This window comes from Hyaena hyaena, unplaced genomic scaffold (assembly GCF_003009895.1).
Source record: "Hyaena hyaena isolate Hyena2069 unplaced genomic scaffold, ASM300989v1 scaffold_60, whole genome shotgun sequence".
Classification (NCBI taxonomy): domain Eukaryota; kingdom Metazoa; phylum Chordata; class Mammalia; order Carnivora; family Hyaenidae; genus Hyaena; species Hyaena hyaena.
Genome location: NW_024080692.1, coordinates 761432 through 779586, shown reverse-complemented (window position 1 = coordinate 779586; position 18155 = coordinate 761432). Strand labels below are relative to the sequence as shown.

Here is an 18155-nt window from a genome sequence, read left to right as displayed (position 1 = left end):
CACTTTGGGAAAAGGTGCTCCACATATGTCCTCAGGGAAATGCAAATTAAAATAATGAGATACCACTACATGCAAGACTGGCCAAGATCCAGAACAGACAAATGTTCAAAGTAAATGGTACAGCTGTTTTGGCAATGTGGCAGTTTCTCACAAACCTACACGTACTCACCATGCAGCCCATCAATCACACTACTTAAGATTTACCCAAAAGAGTTGAAAAGACACCCACCCCCAAACTTGCACACAGATGTTTATAGCAGCTTCATAATTGCCAAAACTTGGGAGGCAACGAAGGTGCCCTCCAGCAGGTGAATGAATGGTAATGTGTGGTACATAGAGTGGAATACTATTAACCAATAAAAAGGAATGAGCTATTAAGCTATGAAAAGACATAGAAGAGACTTAAATGCATATTCCTAAGTGAAAGAAGCCAATCTGAAAAGGTTCTGTATGATTCCTAGTACGCGCCATTCTAGAAAAGGTGAAACTATGGAGGTAATAAAAAGATCAGTGATGGTGGAAGATTCGGTGGGGGAGAGATGAACAGGCAGAACACAAGAGTTGTTTCAGGGCAGTGGAAATACCCCGTGGATTACCCTATGTCATTCTTCCAAACCCATCACGGCCAAGAGTGATCACTAAGGAAAACCATGAACTCTGGGTGATTTTAACATGTCAATGGTGGTTCATCCTTGGTAAAAAGGGTCCCATTCTCATGAGTGATGTGACTATCAGGGGTGGCTGTGCGTGTAGAGATGGGGGGGCACGTGGGAAATCTCTGTACCTTCTCCATTCTGTTATAAACCTCAAACTGCTCTAAAAAATATTAAATATTTAAACAAAAATATAACAAAAAAACCCAAACCTACATTCATCTTTGTTTGTAGCCCTGATGTTAACGAAGAGGTAGCCTGAAATGTCAGACACAGAATTCGGCTCACTTCCTAGATGATTTGCTCCTGTGAAGCGAGTGGCAATTCCAAAAGCTGGATGTCTCAATTTGCCTGAACAGGAGGGATTCCCCTGTCGGCCTCAGGTATTTGACATCTGGTCAGCTAATTCACATCTATGAATCCTCTACTAATGTGTCTTTTCAAAATACCCAGGAATCTTCTGAGAGGGGAAAAAAAGAGAGAGAGAGAAATGACAAGATTATAATTAACAGGCTGAATTTAAGATTATATTTATTATATTAACTAAGTGAATTTTTTTGTTGGCCTGAAACAGGTGGGGAAAAAAAACAAAACCCTGGAAATGTCACTTTCCAAACCATCCATTACCTTGTCATTCACAGTGGGGAAGCAGAGTAGTTTCACAAGGTTTGGCAATCTAAGAACTTTCTTAGGCACATAGTCCTAAATTTAAGCATACTTTATGCATAGAAATTTTATCTGTCCATGAATTTTAAGTTAGTCCTCATACTTGCTGACAGGAAAATCTTTGTATACCTTGGTTACAAAAAGGATCAAAATCTGTATTAAAAGTACTAGAATCATCTGAAGAAGCCAAAGGAAGGCAGTTTTATTACTCTTTCCCCATTTAGGAGAAAAATCTGAAAAATGACTCATCCATCTCTGCTAAAGAATGTGTTCAAAACTGTTATTTTCAAACTACAATATTGAGAAAGATCTTTATTTGCTTTATACAATGGTAAAAATTATATATTATACATTAACATACCATATATCTCCATGATATATACACTGCCTACCAAAACATTTTTTACTATTCTTCAAAAAAAATAAAAAACACCTAAATGTGTTCTTTTTAAGATGTACATTTTCTCCAAAAGAAGAAATTTCTAGCTTTTACTCGTGGAGGGCAGGGAGGCACATCTGTATAGAATTATTCCATCTAAGAAGTTTTTCTCATATAAGAAATGTGGGATTCACTGTATCACTCCAATTTTCTTCTTTTTTCTCTTCTTTTTTTCCAACGTTTCTACCGTTTTCCTCTTCTTGGTTGACACCAGGCTATTTCCTTTCGTTGGCTTATTCCTGGCATCAGTTAAACCACATTTCTTCTTAGGTTTGGACTGCCTTTCTTCCTCCTGCACCATATTGCCAGCTTCCTTTTTGTTGATTTGAGATTCTTCTTTACTTACTAAAACACAAGAGACAGTGCATTTAAAGACTGCTTTTCCCCTCTTGAAATAAATACAAGCTGAGGATAAAGTGAAGTTATCTGAATCTCCTCCACCTCAACAATTCAAGAACAGACTTTTTAGAAACGATCACTTTCACTTACCAACGGAAGGCTCTGCAGCCGGAGGAAGGCTTTCTTTGGCATCTGTCGCTCTGTCTAGCCACACTCCGAGGCATGTCAGCCTGGCATTAGTTTTTACTTCACAGAGTAAAGATGGAGGAACTTTCTAAAACAGAAGAAAGAATTCATAACATAGGGGAATTGTAAATACTTTTCTTTTTGCGTAATCAAGTGAACTTAACTTTTTTCCAAAGATTTTTTTTTTTAAGTAATCTCTACACCCAACGTGGGACTCCAACTTACAACCCCCAAGACCAAGAGTCACATGCTTTACTGAGTCAGCCAGGCGCCCCTCAAGTGAACTTAAAAGTTACTATGTGTTCTTGAAAATAAAATATACTGCTTAGAAAAGACCTATCATCTTGATTCATGTTTGGTTTGGCTATGTCCTTCACAGAACATGTTTCTGAATATTCAGAAATTGTAAATTCACTAAGGAAAAGGATCATGTCTGGTTCACTTCTAGATTTTAATAAAGAACCCTGCGCAAAGCAGACACTCGACAAACCACATTTGTGGAATGTGTTTATAACAGAACCAAGTAAAACAAGTAAAAACAAGAGAATCTGTAAGAGTGAGGCCACTGAAGGGATCTAACTTCCCACTTATCTGATTCAAAACTGTTGTTAGATAATTGATCAGTAGCTTTCAAATTTTTAGTAATGGCAAAGGCTCCACACCCAACATGGGGCTTGAACTCACAGCCCTGAGATCAAGAGTCACATGTTTTACCAACTGAGCCAGCCAGACACTCCAGTAATGGCAGTATTTTTATCTAGCAAAATCTTATAGAGAAGAGTAATATACACCCAACAGAGAAGAAAGTGGCGCTCCTCTGACTGTAAAAGCAGCAGTTCTGGTACCCTGCCAGCTCAGACTCACACCAACCCCACGCTAGCTCCTAGAACCCTACCTTTAAAACTATGAGCATCAATCATGCATGAAAGAGATTTTAATTTTTTGACAGATCTCTGCCTTATGACCTTTGAAAAATATCACCTCACTTAACCCAAAACAACACCGACAGTAAGCCTTGCATTACAGCGCATTTATAGTGTGCTAACACACCTACCTTATTCTGCATAAGCTTCCACATTTTGATGAAGCCATCACTTGACGCTGTAACAATAACATGATGCTCTGGAATTTCAAAACTGAACATGTCCTTTATCCTAGAATGAAATATTAACACCATAAAGGATCCTTTCTTCCCGAAAGTATGATATTGTTGTAAAACTACGCACATGGACTCTTCATTTTTCAATGTTCCAAATGCTTCCAAACTGCTCAAAGAACAGTGCTAAAACAGAACGATGCTCCACATCCCCATAAGTCAGTGTGCCATTTTCAGGGTCTAAATTCTAGATAAAATGGATTGTTAACCAGATCTTAAGAAAAACCTGAAAAGATGATCATGATAACCATAAGTAATTAGGTTATCACAAATGAAATAAAAATACTAAGTCCTTCACCTCAGGAGACTCCAAAGTCAGTATGAACAGACAAGTAACAAAACAGAGATAAACCCCGGCTTTCTCCTACGCCCTCATTTCGCCCCCTCCAGTGCCACCGCCCTAGTCTCAGCTACTACCGCTGCTCCTCTGGATTACCAAGGAGCCTAACTGGTCTCTCTGTTTCCATTTTTGCTAACATTTTTTTTTTAATTATCAAATCATGTTACTCCCCGGTTTAAAATCCTACAAAACCAGGATCTTTTTAAAAATAAGACAGGAGAAGGGCGCCTGGGTGGCTCAGTCAGTTAAGCGTCCGACTGTGGCTCAGGTCATGATCTCACGGTTCATGGGTTCAAGCCCCATGTTGGGATCTGTGCTGACAGCTCAGAGCCTGGAGCCTGCTTCAGATTCTGTGTCTCCTTCTCTCTCTCTCTCTGTCCCTCCCCTGCTTGTGCTCTGTTTCTCTCTCTCTCTAAAATAGACATTTAAAAAAAAAATTTATTTTTTTAGTAACACAGGAGAGGAGGAAGGTGCCAGGAGCATATATAAAGCAAGTCTGGCCATAAACTGACAACTGCTGAAGCTGGGTGATGGGTCTATGGGTGTTGCTTCCTTAAACTGGTCTATTGGCCTTTACAGTTTTCCACAATAAGAAACAAAACAAAATCTACAAAGGCCCTTAGATAAAATCTAAACTCTTCACCAGTCTACAAGCCAAGCACCATTTGGCTCACTCTGATCCAGGCACACAGATCTTCCATCTGTTGCTGAGACACATCCAGCTCTTTCCTCCCTCAGGCCTCTATGCATGCAGTCTCTCGTCTCTTTAGAAACAGCTCCCTTTTATCCCTCAAGTATTATCCTCCTCCATTTCTGGATCAAGCTGTGGAAGTTATCTCTGTTATTCTTAAAACACACCTTTCTATTCCTTCCTGTTCTAATTACCTGCTTACCTGAGTCACTGAATGCAAGCTCTTGTGTTTTCCTTCATCATTAAATACTTAGTGCAGTTCTTAATGGATGCCCAATGAATACTTGTTAAATGAATGAACAGCCAAATATTCCAAGTGTTATCTTAAGTGTACTAGAGTTAGTAGTATATTTGATTAAAATGGCTGTGAATGAACACTTCCCAATGCAGGGAAGAACAGGGCCTATACACTGAGTACAGTATCTGCAGTATTCACAAGAGATTTCTCAAAAAACACTATTTGGAAGATAAAAACTAGGACTTGCTTAAGACATAAAAAGACAAGTAAATGAAGCACATTAAAGTAGAACTGTGCATTATCTCCTTTTCCACAACTGTGTAGAAAAAGCGGAGGCAGACAGAATGGAGTTTGGATCTCAGCCCCACCACCCAACAGTGGGGTGACCTCGGCCAAGTCACTGAGCTGTTTACTCTGACCATTAGCGTCTACGCCTAGAAGTACAGGGAGCAGTAACAGGCAAGAAAGATTGGCATAAAACAGAAGTCATTACTGTCACATATTTCTCCTGCAGGAAAAACAAGTAGTGTGCAAAGGGGGAGTGTAAAAGAGGAACAAAGTAAAAGCACAACAGAGATCCTGGCAAAGCTCAAACTGTTTTTTGGTGGTTTTTGTTTTTTTTTTTTTTGCTCCTCTTCAAAAATGGCTGATTTCAGGACCCAAGTCCAATATCATTGGAAAAACATCTTGTGCAAATCACTAGTCCTGACGACAGCTTCCCCACTTTTGCGCAAAGGCCAAGACAACATGTCTACCGTCCTCTCAGATTCCAGGAATCATATATATGTAGGAATGTCTATCTCTGTAAGAATGTATCCCACCTTATGAAACTACTGCATACGGGACGTTTACTGAAGACCCTACACTTACATACACACATACACAGAAACTGGCAAAACAAAACAAATAACAACAACAAAAATACCTGTTATCATGAGCTTTAAATTCACAGAGACGCATTAGTGAATCACAGTCAAAAAACCTGACAACTTCTTCATCTCCAGCCACTGCCAGGACAGACTCCTGGAAGAAAGAAAAACAATACCCAGAGTGTCACCAACGATTCCAACCATCATCACACACACTCGGATTCCACCACGGACGGCTCCTCACTTACTGAGAGAAATGTGAGCGAAGACACTCTCTTTTCGTTTGTGATGGTGCCACTCACAGATGCAGTGTCCACTTGGTAGACATCTATTTTATTCAGTATAACAACTACGTATTTCTCCCCTCTTGGGGACCATTCCACTATGTGAGCATCTGTAAGTTTAAAAAAAAAAGCTTTTTCATTTCATAAACAAAAAAATGAAATAATCAGAGTAATATTAAAAATAGCAAATAGCTATACCATGCATTTCATACCCACTGCCGTATTTAGCCTTCATAATGAATTTTTGATAAATATTTTGCAAGTTAAGGTTTAGAAAATAAACTGGACTCAAAGGATTAAAGGTCAGAGAGCTGGTAGTTGACACGACCACGTCAAGAACCCCAAAATAAAATGGGGAAGAAAAGAAAATGGGAAAAGTAACCCAAAGCATTCCTCCAGGAGGTAACTACCACCGTGCAGGGGAAATAACATCCAAATAAAAGTACTCACTTTGTTTTATATTTTTTATAAATGCTGATCTTCCTTCCACAAGATTCCATGTTCTGCAAAACAGGAAGTTCATTGATGGCACGGTAACTTTTACTACGTGGGACGGTAAGCATAAGGAACACTTACTCAAATGACAATTTACTACAGATGCAGCTATTTGGAACTGTCGTGTTTCTTACGACAACACTGAAAATATTTACCATCAAGCAAGACTAACACACCCATTCCCATACCCCTTTCACCTATTTAAAATGTTTAATATATTTTCAAAAGGTCTCACCTCTTAAAGTATTTCGTTTTAGGATCCTCTTCCTGTTTGCTTCACAACTCACAATGACTGGGATGTAACGTGTATGCCTGAACACAGAGCCTATCAATTTCTCTATCATTATGAAAAGGTTCACTAGCTTTCAGCCTTTCCTTGTGCTGCAGTATCTTTAAGTAGCTGACACCCGTGAGACAAGACAGAAATGTATCTAAAAGATACCCTGAAGGTACTTGGAGAACAAAGACCACAACTGAGAAAAGATGCTCTCGGCATTAATGACTTACCTTAACGTCTTATCTGTACCCACAGACAGGGCCAACTTGCCAGATGGGTGAATAGAAAGGAAGGTCACGTGTCCTCTAAAAGGAAACCAACAGTTAGCTCCCAACTTGACTGGTACCTGGAGACCGCCCATGGGAAAGGGCTGGACTCACTTGTGAGCTTTAATGGACTTCAGGCACTCCCATTTCTTTGCATCCCAGACACAAATGAGTCCATCTTCGGCCCCACTGATTAAGTGCCTGTTGCCATGGAATTTCAGGCAAGTTATTGTACCTGTGGAAAAATCAAAATACAAACTTAATATTTTGAATGCAGACTCCATTTCTGGTTTGAAGGCTATGCTGTGGTAAGTAAAAATCTAATGTCTTAGTATTACTGAAATATGCCTCCAAGTCTTAAATGAATAAATTCATTTTTTTCATATCAAGACGTACAATTTCAAGGACATGAAAATACTTTTGGCAGAATTTCTCTAGTTGTAGATACAAACGGCAGCTAATCAGTTCACTTACTTGCTCTGTGTGTCCACAATCATAAATTTGGAGATAGCTGGGTAGGACTATTTGAGCAGAAGTCAAACAAAACCAACCAGTAAACCAGCTAATCTGGGGAATAAACCAAGATTTACAGCCATATGCCTTCTTCCTTTTCTTTCCCTCCCTCTCTTCCTTCCTTCCTTCCTTTTGAGACAGCAAGAACGCAAGTGGGGGAGAAGGGCAGAGAGAGAATCTCAAGCAGGCCCCACGCTCAATGTGGCTGGATCCCATAACCCTGGGATCGTGACTGGAGCTGAAATCAAGAGTTGGATGCCACTCAGGTGCCACCCCTCCTTCTTTTTTTTTTTTTTTTTAATGTTTTATTTATTTCTAGGAGAGAGAGACAGCGTGAGCAGGGGAGGGTCAGAGAGAGAGGGAGGCACAGACTGAAACAGGCTCCAGGCTCTGAGCTGGCAGTCAGCACAGATCCCAACGCGGGGCTCAAACCCACGAACCGCGAGATCATGACCTAAGCGAAAGTCGGACGCCCAACCGACTAAGCCACCCAGGAGCCCCGCCACTCCTCCTTCTTTACTGAAAGAGAAGAGAGGAGCGACTATTATTTTCTAAGCAGTCAGCTACCCAATCATCCACCATCCAATTATTATCACTACAGAGCTGTTTTCTACACAGTTCTCATTCATGTCATAAAAACGTATTAGAGGGGCACCTGGCTGGCTCAATCAGTAGAGCATATGACTCGATTTCAGGGTTGTAAGTTCGAGGTCCAGGTTGGGTTTAGAGATTACTTAAAAATAAAATAAAAATTAATCAATTAAAAATTTTTTTTAATCTTAAAAAACAAAGAATTTATTAAAACAACTTCCTAAATTGTTCCACTATTTAATTATGCCCTCTGTAATCTCGTTTGCATTGTTCACAAATTTTCCTACAGCTTTTCAACTTCTTCATAAAACACTCCACTCCCCTCTACTCAAATTAAAACCTTCATCTCCCATGAATTTCTCCTACAGCTCTTGGGATTGACAGACACACATGTTCAATACTCACAGATATTAACCCTCCTGGAAGGAGGTAAGGTGACAGAGGAGCCCAGCATTCTTCTGACCCCCAAAAGCCGTCCATGTTTATGGACAATGGACAATGATACACTGACCCTCAAGCAGAACTCCCTATGCTTTAAAGCTGTGTCACTCAGCTTACCTTTCCTAGAGCTCAGGGATCAACAAACTACTGTCTCTAAGTCAAATCTGGCTGGTGGCCTGTTTTGATAAATGCACTTTTGCCGGAACACAGATTTGCCTGTTCAGTTCAAAATGTCAATGGCTGTTTTTTGCACTGCAAGAGCAGGGCTGAGCAATCAAAACAGAGACCATATGGCCACAAAGCCTAAATATTTACTGTTTTGTCCTTTTTAGAATAAAAGCATGAGACCTTGGGTCACTGCTGTTCACCTGCCACCTCCTGGTCAGTCCGTCACACTGTCCTTTATATATATGGAAAGGGTAAACGATCTTTGATGAGTAATTTTGCACACCATCCCTCCCCACCCCCAAATATACGGGTAACATACAACCTTATCAAAGTGGGGGGTCTTCAGTCATCTGTGCCCGTTTTCCTCCTTCCTATCAACTTATTTCCACACCTTGGTAAAGATCTTATCTATCACCAGCTGTTAGATAAACAGCCGTCATACAAAGCATGAAGGAAGTTAGGAACCATAGTACTTCATCCCATCCAAACTCCTTCTACGTCAGCCCCGTCCTTATGGTGCAAAACCAGCACCAGCAGCTGTGGGCAGGCCAGATTTGGTTAGCTTAGTTCTTCCACGCCTAAGGGAAGTTTGTACATTGTGTGAACTGGGATTAGGAGACAGAACGGAATAGGGACGTATGTTGAACTCACTCCAAGTCTAGCTTCTGCTGAAAAGCAAAAACTTGTCAAAGTAGCTAAGGACCATCTGAGAAGGACAAGGAACACTCCATATTTACCGCCAGACACCAACGCGTGGCTCTCTTATCTCCCTTTAATTGAAGGAAATCAACAACCTTGGCAGAGTTTCCCCAAACTGCACATCTAAAAACTACACATTCGCTCCCATTTCCCTTCTCCTGGAACATGTGTTAAACCTCATTCTTTGTCCCTTGGGAAAATACAATAAAAACAGAGTAATGTTCAATACTGGAGAAAAAAAAACAAAAACAAAAAAACCCACCTCTTCAGCCTTCCTGTTCCTAAATCCTACCACTATCCTGGACAACTTCACCATCAGTGTGGAAACCCAAGCACGACCTGAGAATCACCAGGTCCTGACCTCAACTCCAGTGACCTCTGCCCCCTCTCTAGTTCAGCCCCGCACACCTACAGCCGGGACATGTCACCACCTAGAGCGGCTCCACATTACAGCCCTTGAAGGGTCTCCTCCCTGCCTGCAACCTCGCCTTTCACCAGCCCTTTCTTGCCCCCTTCATTCACACTCCGCCCGCTTTTTCATCTCAGAGATCTGCAGGTCCTTAACCCCCCATTTTCTCTAGACTGGCAGTCTAAACTATTCTTTCACCAAAATCCTATGGAAATCAATCCTTCTATTGCATGTACCGAGTAGCTTTCTGCTCCCCACATAAATGCCTGGAGCTTAGTGCAAACGGATGTTACTGGACCCACAGCCTCCAACTTCAGTCGGGCAGACGCTCACCAGACCTTTTGCTTGCCCTTGGTCAGCATCTCTCTCATTTGCCAGGCGCCAGCACTTTCCTCAAGTCCACACCGCCCTCCCTCCCATTCAATCCCTAACCTCTTCTTCTCAAGGACCAGCCAGGACCTGGCCCAGGTCCCCAATCACCCCAACCTCCGTTTTAACCTCTTAATGTTGACTTGCTTACAGGTCCCCATGCACCCAGTGGTTAAAGACATGGGCTCCCGACCTGGGTCTGAGTCGTAACGTTACACTGTTTTGTGACTTGCATAGTCACAAAACATCTTTGAATCTCAGTCTCGTCTTCTAGGAACTCAAGATGCAGCTGTACCTGGTCGGCAAACTGCCGGGTCCGTGCTATTCCCTCAATAAAGTTAACCATCAGCATGAGGCTGCTACTGAGCCCTTCCTGCTCTGCCTGGAATGCCCTCTCCACCTTGAAACCCTCACCTGGCTAACAACTGGCACTTCTCTTTTAAGATAATTTAGTCAGATGTCATTTTAGGCAACTTTCTGCTTCCTCCCGCTCCCTCCTGTCTCCCAATGTGGACTGTGAAGAACTTAAAAACAAAAACACCCTTTTTCATTTCTGTATTTCCTAGCACAGAATCCACTGCATAAAAGATACTTAATGAACTGCTCAACTGAAGTCGAATCGTCAAGTAATGACGCCTCAACGTTATCTCAAAGGACGGGATTTTCTTACCGCTGTGATGCACCAGAGCCCCGTGGTCTACCTTCTTCTTCATGTCATATATGTGGATCGTTTCATCTTTGCTGCCAGTGACTACAAAACGACTACTGACAGCCACTGCTGACAACGAGGCGGTGTGGGCATGGTAGGTGAAGTCAGCCACAGAAGTCCATTTTTGCTGAAGAGTAAAACACACAATGTCACGATCACATCACAGTTCTCCAGAAGCACGTTAAGCGGTTACACAGTCCACAAAAACTACCAGCGGATACTTAGAAATTGAGAAAAAACTATGCGATGACAGCAGATTAAGAAAAACAAAGAACCCGTGAATTAAAAAAAGGCTGGCAGCAAGGAAACAGTAAGGCAACGCTGGGTGTCATGACTCCAAAACAATTATGGAGACCAGATTGCTTTAAGGTCCTATTCCAATCCTTAACTCCTGAATATATTTCCTTATACGTGAGACCTGCAAACTATTCATTCATTCAAATCTTCAGATTTGATGTGAATTTATTCGTTCAAATACTAAATGACTACTATGTGCTTGGCACCATTTTAGACAGTTGATATGTAACAGTGAAGAAAGGAAAGTCCTTATTCTAATGGAACTACCATCCCTGTGGGAGAGACAAACCGTAGGCAAATATGACATCACATAGAGATGAGTATGAATGACAAGTCTTATAAAGAAAAATAAACCATATTTCCATTAGTACCAAAATAAGCCCTAGAGAGTGACCGATGATGAGGTCTCAAGAACTCTAGGCTTATCCATTGTACAACTTTTGCACAGAATAAGTGAAACTGGTTGAATGCAAGGAATGACTGACAGCTGAATACATACACACACCCAAAATTGGCGGAGACGCATCAAGAAGTATCAGCAAATCAGGGGTACCTCGGTGGCTCAGTTTGCTAAGTGTCCAATTTCAGCTCAGGTCATGATCTCAAGTTCATGGGTTTGAGCCCCGCATTGGGTTCTGTGCTGACAGCTCAGGGCCTGGGGCCTGCTTCAGATTCTGTGTCTCCTTCTCTCTCTGCCCTTCCCCTACTTGCTCACATGTGCTCTCTCTCAAAAATAAACATTAAATTTTTTTTAAAAAAGGAGTATTTGCAAATCAAGCAAACCATGGAAGGAAAAAATAAATCCATCAGACTTCTTTGAACATACTTTAAGATGTGTTACTGAAAACTAATTTCTAAATAATTACAGCATCAAACGGTCTTTCCATCAATCAGGACCAAGGGCACCTCTTTTGAGTAAAGGCACAATATTCCTGAGGGGCTGCTACAACCATAAATCAAACACAACCTTTGTGCACTTTATGGAAGGAATGTTGATTATCTGAACTAATATCTGTCTAGGTTTAGAAGCAGCAGTGGATAGTATAAGAGCTTCATGTTTCAGAGACCCCTGGGGACTTGAGTCCCAGGTCTCCCAATATTAGTTGTGTGGCACTGAGGTCACTTAGCCTATCTCAACTTCAGGCTCCTCATCTGTAAAATGGGGATACCTGTATTGCCTCAGGAGATTGCTGTGAAGACTACATGTGAAGTCACAGAACAACGTAGTGACTTTATTACAAAGAGAACACAATCAACAGCATCATCTTTCAGATTCGAGAGATTCACCTTCCCGCCAAAACCAGATTAATAACCAGGTATAAACAACAACAACAAAAAAGTAATTATTCAAGTTATATACTTCTAGTTTTCTGGTTAATTCAAGACTGACACCTTAACTTCTTCATAAAGAAGTACTGAAAAGAATAGATTTCTGAGACTTAGGTTTGCTTAGGGAAAAACACTGCTAGGTTGAAAGAGATCTTTTTTTTAATTTTTTAATTTAATGCTTTTTATTTATTTGTGTGAGAGAGAGAGAGAGACAGCGTGAGAAGGTGAGGGTCAGAGAGAGAGGGAGACTCAGAATCCGAAGCCGACTCCAGGCTCTGAACTGTCAGCACAGAGCCCGACGCGGGGCTCGAACCCACAAAACGTGAGATCATGACCTGAGCCGAAGTCGGACGCTTAACCGACTGAGCCACCCAGGCGCCCCAAGAGATCTTATTTCTAGCCGTGGATATGCCCTAACTATCTGTTTAACTACTGGCAATTTACTTAACCTCTCCGCTCACACATCCAGTAAAAATATTTCTATTTTGTTATAATTTTTCTCCATGCATTTGTCTCCTTCGCCCTTCTTACGTCGGCAAGCTCTTTAGCGCTGGATCCATGCCTTTGGCTTGTCATCTCCACTACCAATTAATGGTCCCATGGTCAGGGTCCAAAAACAAACTGAGGAGGTTATCCTGACCCCGACCTAATATTCTGTAAAATTCCAGGACAAAAAGTAAAAGAGCGAACTGTTCTCTCCTTAAATCCTGAACGCGTACACCGGCTGTCAACGGACTCATTTGCCAGCTTAACCTTCCTGCACCGTGGCCGGAATGTCTCCTAAAGCCAACAAACACGATCTCGTTTTATGAAATGCCTGTCCAAGTTTTAAAAAGCTAAATTATACGTTTGAGCCTGACTCATCAATTCATCCCTAGGAGATCAGTGTGTTCACCTGTGCTGATGTTACCACGGCCGTGTGGGAGCCCGGCCAGGCCTTCCCGCGCCCCTCCTCCCGCGGTCCCTCGCGGCGCGCACTCTCACCTCTTGGTCGCCGCTTGCATCTGGCTCGGGGCGGACAGCGAACCCAAAAAGGACCTGTTCGTAACAACCAGCTACCAGCTCCATTCAGCAGCGCACGTGCCCCTTCAACCAGCACCGCTCAGCTGAGGCCGTGACGAAAGCGGATGCCAGAGAAAGTGGGGTCCTTCCTGCGTCGGCGCTCAAATTACGTCATGAGCTCAGGGCTGCCTTTAGGGCGCCTGTCTCCGCGGAAGCGGTTTCAGCGCTCGAAGATCACGCGGAACTTCCAAAAGGAGAAAAAGAAAGGATTTCACGTGAGGAAATTCTCACGGCGGGGAGAAAAATGTTGGGGGCAAGCAGGCATATTCTAGGTGGCTGTCAGGTAGGCGGGTCTAAAGGAGAGTGGGGCGGGACATCCTCTACGGAGGGGCCTCGGTTCCGTGACGTCACGAATAGGGGCGGGGCGGGGCCTCCCCGGCGGTGTCGCGCCTTTAGTGTGGTGTCGTCTGTGCGGTGGGCTGTCAGACGGGGGACAGGAAGGAATTGGGTTTCTTTAATGCGCAGGAAGCATCAGCAAGCCTTTGTCTCTCACATTGTCTCGTAACAGAGCAGAGAGGGGGTCGGCATTCATGGTCAGCGGTTTCTAAAGAAGGCCTCACACCTTTCCTTCCGGCTTGATTGGCTTGTCTGACTTTGGGGTCACATCGGCCGACGTCACCGCCCACCCCGGGGAGGGAGGAGGACGCTTTACCTGAAGGGTGAAAAGACGGGCGGCTTGCGGACGAAGGGCGCAGTCATCGTAGGGGAAGGTTCCAAAAGGAAATCTCCCATTTCACTTTGACCACGTCCCCAGTTCAGGGGCCAAGTGAAACGTGCATGAAAGCAAAGATCGCCTTAATTAACATTTGAAATTTTCATAAGGTGTGGAGATGCAGGGGTCTGTCGGAAACGACAGTTTTGCACAAATCGGAGTAAACCTGGAGCGTCGCAGTCTCCTGAGGGCCACAGCAGGTGCATCTGACAAGCAGGCACTGGGAGGCCATCGTTGGTGTCAAGTCTTGAACCCCCGTTTCAGTGCTGATCCCCTAGCACGTTGACCCTTTTGCTTTCAAGAGAATGTGTCCTCTGGTATTCCGCACTGTCACTACGTGTCTAACTCGTGTTCGTTTTAATCGCTGCTGGTTTGGGTCTTGTAGACATGATTACCCTTTGAATGATTTGGGGGTCATCGCAGCGCAACGAAGGCTTTGCGTTCCTACTTTGGCGACCCCACATGTACGCCCTCCTCAGGCACTGAAAATTCTGTGGTCAAACCAACACTCAGTCTCGGGAACACGTGTAGTCATTCACTGTTTTATACTAATTCCTTCACTATGTGCTGGTTATCTTCATTACGTTAAAAAAAAAAAAAAGTCAAGTTATTTTACTATTTAAGTTACTTTCCTTTTTACTCCTTCTTCGCTGTGTCCCCCAGAGACCCACCAAAGTGAGAGGTGTGTGAATTCGGGCAGTGGATGTCAGCTGGGCATGGGACAAAGAATGAGTGAACAGGACATTTCTTTGAAGTCTCATATTTTGTCGTGAAAACTGTTAGAAATTACTGGAACCAATTGAGAAGCTCAGAAGACCTTAGAGAGCATTTACGCAGGTGATCCCAATCTAGTTTATGGATAAGTTCTGAGGGTTTTCCAGCGCTTGAAATTATATGCTCAGTTGTACCATATGTTTTTGAAGGAGAGCATGGAAAAAATTTAATGATGTTTGCAAAAAGATTAGTGCCTCTAACGTTAAAATGCACTTGGGGCGCCTGGGTGGCTTAGTCGGTTAAGCGTCCGACTTTCGCTTAGGTCATGATCTCGCGGTTCGTGGGTTCGGGCCCCGCGTCGGGCTCTGTGCTGACTGCCAGCTCAGAGCCTGGAGCCTGTTTCAGTCTGTGACTCCCTCTCTCTCTGACCCTCCCCTGCTCACACTGTCTCTCTCTCTCTCCTAGAAATAAAAACATTAAAAAAAAATTTTTTTAAAGTTAAAATGCACTAATCCAGCCTGAGGTTATAAATGTGAAATAGGTCTAGAAAAGTAACTCTTTCAAAACCACACAGCTAAGGGACAGTAGACTTAGAGCGCTGCTACTTTTTACATTTCCTTGGGCTCAAACTTTCTCTTTAACAGAGGAGGAAAAAGCAGTTTCACTGCCTTAAGAAGAACAATACATCCAACTTGACAATCAACTATGAAAAAAAAGAAAAACAATACAAAATTACATACTTGTTCAACTAGATTCAAACCGAGCATACTTCCTGCAAACCTGTTCTCTTCCCAAACACAGGATGCAAAAAAAAAAAAAAAAAAAAACCATTTAATCTCATTCTTGTAAAAACTGCAGTTGCCAAGAAACAACCACCTGCTAAGAGTTCGTTGACAGTAGACCACGAGAGGATTTTTTTAGTTTTGCTTTTAAATTATTGATCAAAAAGCTTTTTACGCTTGAGCTGTGTGTTGATTTATTCATTCAACAAATATTTATTAAATGCCTGGCTTTGTTTGGTTTGCTAAAGAAAAAACAGCCAGTTTTTTGGGTTGTTTTTTTTTTTTTTTGGTGGGGAGGGTGGTAAGGCGGACATACTGCACTAAAAAGCGGGATACAACAGAGAAAAATCAGCCGTGTTAGAAATGTGAGAGTCTCATATTTCTGCTCATTACCACCGACACCCCCTTTTCTCACTGTGACAAGTAGCAAGTCTTAACTTTTAGGACTACAGAGGTACATGCGCATATTGCCAGAGGACTTTGGTCTCCTTTGCACATAGAAGCGGAGAGAGTGAGTTGCATCCTCCTGGACACTGGCCAATTGTCTGCCCTGGAATAAGTTTGCTTCACCTGCTTCATGAGAATAATGCAGGTGAAATCTGAGAAGCTGGCCTTTGGGGCTTTCAGAGAGCAAAGCAGTATTTGTGAATCCTTCTTTGTCACTGTCATCAACCCCTTGAAAGTCCATCTTCACTGGAGCTTTGCTCCTGGCCGTCTGTCCCCAGCTCTTGCCACACTGCTGGGGGATTTTGACACGCGACCTTGACTTCTCCCTTCCTCAGCCTCTGTAACCACCTTACTATCAACGTTTAATTTTTGATTTCCCTTCCAGCTATGGCTTTATCTCTCGCCCATTTATAGCCACCCTGCTGGTTTTCAAAATCCAGCTTTTACAAAATCCAGCTCTAAACTAAGAGAAGGAACCAAAAACTGATAAGAGTTTTACAAAAAGAATCCTCAACTGATGGGTTTTATTTGATGGCTAAGCGGCTACAGCAGTTAGGAATTGCGTTTAAGTTCATACAGTGATCTGAATCAGCCGTGCCTTAAACAAGACATTTATCTCGTAAGTAAAAGAAATCTGGAGGGAGTCAGTCTAGTGCTGGTACAAGGAGCCCTCAGTCTTCAGGCGCCCAGACCCATTCTCTCTTTCAGATCCTATATTCTGGTATATGGCTTCCTCTTCGATGCCATCTCATAGGCCAAAATAGGTGTAGAGTTTGGGCTCCAGCCATCATATCTCTAATCCCAGCCCTAGGCCCAGAGAAAGGGTGCAGTACCTACCGCAGGCCTCCTTCCAGCTGAGCAAACACCCCTGGCCCACACAGCTGGCCTCAATCCTCTTTATAATACTTCTATTTACATCTTATTAGCCTGACTTTGGCCGCTTGGCCACATCTACCTGCACTTGGGGAACTAGGAAATGTCTTTTAGTGAGGCCTATCTCTGCCCCCAAATAAAATCAGGGTGCTTTTATTTTTTCCCCTAAATTTTTATTTAACGTTCATTCATTTTTGAGAGACAGAGCGTGAGCGGGTGAGGGGCAGAGAGAGAGACAGAGACAGAGTCTGAAGCAGGCTCCAGGCTCTGAGATGTCAGCACACGAACCCACAAACCATGAGATCATGACTTGGATCTGAAGTTGGACGCTTAACCAACTGAACCACCCAGGAGCCGACCCCCCCTTCCCCTGCCCCCCAGATTCTGTTATTAAGGAAGAAAAGGAACCTGATTAGTGGCTGGCACCCAGCAATGTGCCCCACAGCTACTAATCAGTAACCTCTCCCAGGAAGCTTGGGGACGCTAGAGTGTAGGCGTCACTCCATCAGCCTGCTTTGCACAAGTAGCTGTTCAGTGAATAATAGGTGAATAACTGAATGATTTGAATTCATGATTATTATTTTTTACATCACAGGTAAATATAGACTACATCGAGCACTTACTAACAAGCTGCAAGGAAATGGCCAGACCCTAAGTGCCCCTATCTGGATTCAAAAGTTACCTTCTTACATTTTGACACTGCGTAGGCTGGCTACTTAGAAGGGCAGAATCTGAGTGAGGCTCTAATCCAAATCTATTGCATCAGAACCTACATCTTAAACAACATGCTGAGGGGCGCCTGCATGGCTCAGTTGGTTAAGCGTCTGACTTCAGCTCCGGTCATGATCTCAGAGTTTGTGGGTTCGAGCCCCGCGTTGGGCTCTGCTGACAGCTCAGAGCCTGGAACCTGCTTCAGATTCTGTGTCTCTTTCTCACTCTGCCCTTCCTCCACTCATACTCTGCCTCTCAAAAATTAAGTGTTAAAAAAAAAAAATCCAAACATGCTGGGGTAATTCATATGCACATTGAGATTTGGGAAGGCATGCTTTCTTTTGTTTTTTATTTTTTTTAATTTATATATATATATTTTATTTCTAGGAGAGAGAGAGAGAGACAGCGTGAGCAGGGGAGGGTCAGAGAG

The 18155-nt window shown here is 42.9% G+C and overlaps 1 protein-coding gene across 1 annotated transcript; it reads right to left on the bottom strand.

Annotated features, from left to right (window-relative positions):
* Positions 1-1572: 1572 nt before the first annotated feature.
* Positions 1573-13543, bottom strand: PAK1IP1 (PAK1 interacting protein 1). Its single transcript, XM_039231824.1, has 10 exons — positions 13409-13543; positions 10760-10925; positions 7014-7134; positions 6864-6938; positions 6312-6364; positions 5826-5971; positions 5634-5731; positions 3338-3437; positions 2248-2371; positions 1573-2103 (listed from the first exon to the last, which is right to left on the bottom strand). The coding sequence occupies exons 1-10, from the start codon at positions 13490-13492 to the stop codon at positions 1889-1891; spliced, it is 1182 nt and encodes a 393-aa protein (XP_039087755.1). The 5' UTR covers positions 13493-13543; the 3' UTR covers positions 1573-1888.
* Positions 13544-18155: the final 4612 nt, after the last annotated feature.